Genomic DNA, 4,067 nt, shown 5'->3' on the forward strand with positions numbered 1-4,067 from the left:
GAGCTTCATTGATACTGGTTACTTTGTCCTTCATTGGTTGAAGCCTGTCACCCCCCACAACGTGGCCCAGATATTCCAAGCTGGCCATGCCCACATGGCATTTGGAGGGACGAGCTGTAATTCCTGCCTCTTTCAGCTTCCGTAACACCTCACCCAAAATGACCAAGTGTTCCTCCCACGTCTGTGTGTGGATTAATATGTCGTCCAAAAAGTGCTGTACTCCCGCCATACCATGAAACACCTTCCTCATTAGCCGGTTAAAACTAGCTGGAGCGTTGACTAATCCGAAGGGGAGAACTTTGAACTGGAATAATCCTTTATCTGTTTGGAATGCAGTGTAGGGTTTACTGTCCTCTTCTAGTGGGATCTGCCAGTATCCCTTACTCAAATCAATCTTCGTGAAAAACTTGCTTCCATTCAACACTCCAAAAATGTAATCTGGGTCAGCCATTGGTTCACAATCAAAAACAGTTAAGGCATTCAATTTCCTAAAGTCCAGACATATGCGGTTGGACGAATCTTTCTTTTTGACTACCACCATTGGTGTTGAAAAAGGTGAGTTAGAAGGCTCAATGATATCCCATTTTTTCATCACTTCTATCTCCTCATTTATGGATTCTCTTAAAGCATATGGAATGGTATAGGATCGAGATCTCACTATCTGTGGTTGGGTTAGCTCTATCTTATGCTCAAGCAAAGATGTCAAGCCAGGTTTACTGGACAATACTGGACTAAATCTTTGCAGAAGTTCTCTTACTTGGGTTTGCTGCTCCGTAGATAGATATGGGTTGATGTGTACATCGGTGTAGGACTCCTTACCCTGTACCCCGGGCAGAACCAAATCTTCACTCCCGTAGTCTTCCTCATCTTCGATTACAGCCCCAACATCATCTGTTCCTGAATTACCATTCTGCCTGGTGAAATAATACTTGAGCATATTGGCATGAAACACTTTAAATTTCCCATTAATTTCTATTTCGTAATCCATTTGACCTTTCCTACGCTGGATGGTGTATGGACCTTTCCACTGTAGAAGCAATTTATTATTTGCAGTTGGGAGCAAAACCAATACTTTGTCCCCAATAGAAAACTTTCTCTCTTTGGCATTCCTGTCAAAATAACGTTTATACTTAGTTTTTGAATTTTCCAGCTGTTCCTTTGCTAGTCTACACGTCTCCTCCAATCTTTCTCTCAGGTTAAAAACGTATTGGTAGCTAGTAAGCACTTCTCCTTCCTGTTTTTCCTTGTCCCATAACTCCCTCAAAATACTAAGGGGGCCCCTGACTGTCCGCCCATACAAAAGTTCAAAAGGGGAGAACCCTAGGCTAGCCTGGGGAGCCTCCCTGTAGGCAAAAAGAACAGCGGGAAGGTACCTATCCCATAGCTTTGGCTGCTCAGCACAGGTTTTTTTCAACATATGCTTAAGTGTTCCGTTATACCTCTCAACCAGTCCATTTGCCTGTGCATGATAGGGAGTAGTGGGAAGATGACGAATGGAAAGCAACCTCCTTACCTCTCCCATCATATCAGAAGTGAATTGAGAGCCTCTGTCAGAAACAATTTCTTCTGGTACACCCACCCTTGAAAATACTCCAGCAGAGCCTCTGCCACGGTCTCTGTGTCCACCTTACTCAATGCCACTGCTTCAGGATATCGAGTGGCATAATCCACCAGGGTCAAAATGTAGCGCTTACCGGACTCACTTCTGGGTTCAATGGGCCCCACCAAATCCACTGCCACTCTCTGAAAGGGTGTATCAATCAAGGGAACCTCACCTAATGGTACTTTACCCACCTTCCCTTTGGGAACTGTACGTTGGCAAATGTCACAGGATAAACAAAATCTTTTAACATCAGCCCCCATTCCAGGCCAAGCAAACTCCTGTTCTATCTTTCCCAACGTTTTATCACTTCCCAAATGTCCTCCAAAAGGCGATTCATGGGCAATACTCATCACCATCTCTCTAAATTTCGTAGGTAAAACCAATTGTTTTATATCCTTCCCCTGAACACACTTTGTTCTAAATAACAAACCCTTTTCCACAGAGAAACTAGCTTTCTTAACGGTTTGAAACCCAGAATGGTTATCTTGTGCATATTTGAGCCAACAGCGTAATTGTTTGTCATCCTGCTGGGCCTCCTTCATGTCTTGTGCATCCAGTTGCAAGTTGTCCACAACTTTTAACTTCTTTGTGGTACGAGTTCTTTGGGATGCTGCCCTGGTTGCAACAGCATGGCTCTCTAGTAGACTTTCTAATTTTGTAGCACCTGCATTATTCCCAATTATTAATTCATAAACTGGATCATCCATCCAAACTGCCTCCACTTGTCCCGTGTAGTATGGAGTTTGAACTTCAAATTTTGCCAGCGGATGCTGTTCCACCTGTCCATTGACGAGTCTCACCTTCCTTTGCTGTCCCGTGAAGCACTCCTTCGGTACCAGTCCTTTCTTTACTACTACCGTACTGCATCCCGTGTCGCGCAGTACATCCACCGCATGGCCACACACAAACCCTTTGGACACTGGCATCCTCGCTAAAGCGCTCACTACGTCTACTGTCTGTCCACACAGTTGATTCCTATAAGTCTCGTCCTCACTGCCTGGGTTAGAATCAGTCTCTGTACAGAGATTCACTTGTGGTCGACTCCTGTAACCTGTACTCGCATTACATTGTCGTGCCTGATGACCTGGTTTCCCACATTTGAAACACAATCCTTTCTCTACAAATAATGTCCTCTTATTACTTTGTTCCTCACTGTGTTGCACTGCAGCATCGGGTTTCTTTACCCCTGAAGAGGAGCAGCATGGTGTACGGGCATTCTGTAGTAATCCACCATGAGCTCTGACAAAACCTTCTGCAAGATTTATCATCTCCTGCAGGTTCTGTGGTGTTCGTTCTCGTAGATATTCCTGCAAGTTTTTTCCACAGCAATCAAGAAATTGTTCTGCTACAATTAATTCACACACCCCTTCGAATGATTTATCTGTATTAGATAACTCTATCCACCTGCTTAACAAATTTTGCAGCCTAGTTATAAATTGTGATACTTTCTCAAAACTTTGTGGTTTTGCCGTACGAAATCTCTTCCGAAATCCTTCTTCCGTGCACTCAAATCGGTCCATAAGAGCAGTCTTAACACACCCATAATGCACAGCTTCCTCCGCACTGAGTCTTGAATACACCTCCAGTGCAAGGCCCTTTAGATAGGAACTGAGTAACACTGCCCACCTATCCTCTGGCCATCCCACAGCCCTAGCAAAAATTTCAAATCGTCGTATATATGAATCCATGTCGTCAGTTTTCTCGTCAAAAGGCGGCAGTGAAGGACCTTTAACTTGCATCTGTACCAACGACGGCTCTAACACTTCCGCCACCCCCTCCTGAGTTGACTGAGTAACCATCGGACCCCTAGTCTGAGCAAGTCGCTCTTCCAAGTCCAATCGCTCTTTTAATTGTCTTAGCCTCTCTTGCTCCATTTCTAATTGGTCCTTGTCCTCCTGTCGTCGTTCTGCCCTTTCTGCTCTCCTATTCTGTTCAAAGTAACTTCTTTCAGCTTCAATAAATTTTCTCAGCTCTTCTCCTTCATATCCCAACTCCTTTCCTAAACTGACCAAAGTCCCAAGGTCGGACATTTTGAGGTTAATACTGTCAGCACTCAAACCCAACAAATCCTCTTTGTAAATTCTGGTATCCTGGCAGGAGGTCGCCATATGTCACCCCAAAGTGGGTGTCTCCAGATTCTTTAAACTAACTGTACAAATGACATACCAGAATGTATAAAGAAGGATACACAAACAACCTTTGTATTTGCAATTAAAAATTTAATTTCGAATATCAGATTTAAACCCCATTTAAACTTACACAATTCCCTAATGAAACACATTTAGCTATATACGAAAGCATACAGTATATATCGGTATATATACATAAAGCCCTCCCTACAACAGGGACTTAGCAACACACACCTACACACACACACACACACACACACACACACACACACACACACACACACACACACACACACACACAAGACTAGAGGGAAACCAATTAGGATAACATACAC

At 43.7% G+C, this 4,067-nt stretch overlaps 1 protein-coding gene across 1 annotated transcript in view; it reads right to left on the bottom strand.

The window, feature by feature from the left end:
- LOC145409330 (uncharacterized) overlaps nt 1–3,633 on the bottom strand; it is a 5,120-nt gene extending 1,487 nt beyond the window's left edge. Inside the window, exons 1-4 of the mRNA XM_080279802.1 lie at nt 3,349–3,633; nt 2,065–2,910; nt 1,580–1,743; nt 1–914 (exon numbers count right to left, since the gene is read on the bottom strand). The exon at nt 1–914 is cut by the window's left edge and continues 286 nt beyond it. Of these exons, the coding sequence (XP_080135928.1) occupies nt 1–914; nt 1,580–1,743; nt 2,065–2,910; nt 3,349–3,633 (2,209 nt within the window). The remainder of the gene's footprint in view (nt 915–1,579; nt 1,744–2,064; nt 2,911–3,348) is intronic.
- Between the last annotated feature and the right edge of the window lie 434 nt (nt 3,634–4,067).

Source organism: Coenobita brevimanus, chromosome 80, assembly GCF_032717465.1.
Source record: "Coenobita brevimanus isolate Jiangsu-jjx chromosome 80, ASM3271746v2, whole genome shotgun sequence".
NCBI classification, from domain to species: domain Eukaryota; kingdom Metazoa; phylum Arthropoda; class Malacostraca; order Decapoda; family Coenobitidae; genus Coenobita; species Coenobita brevimanus.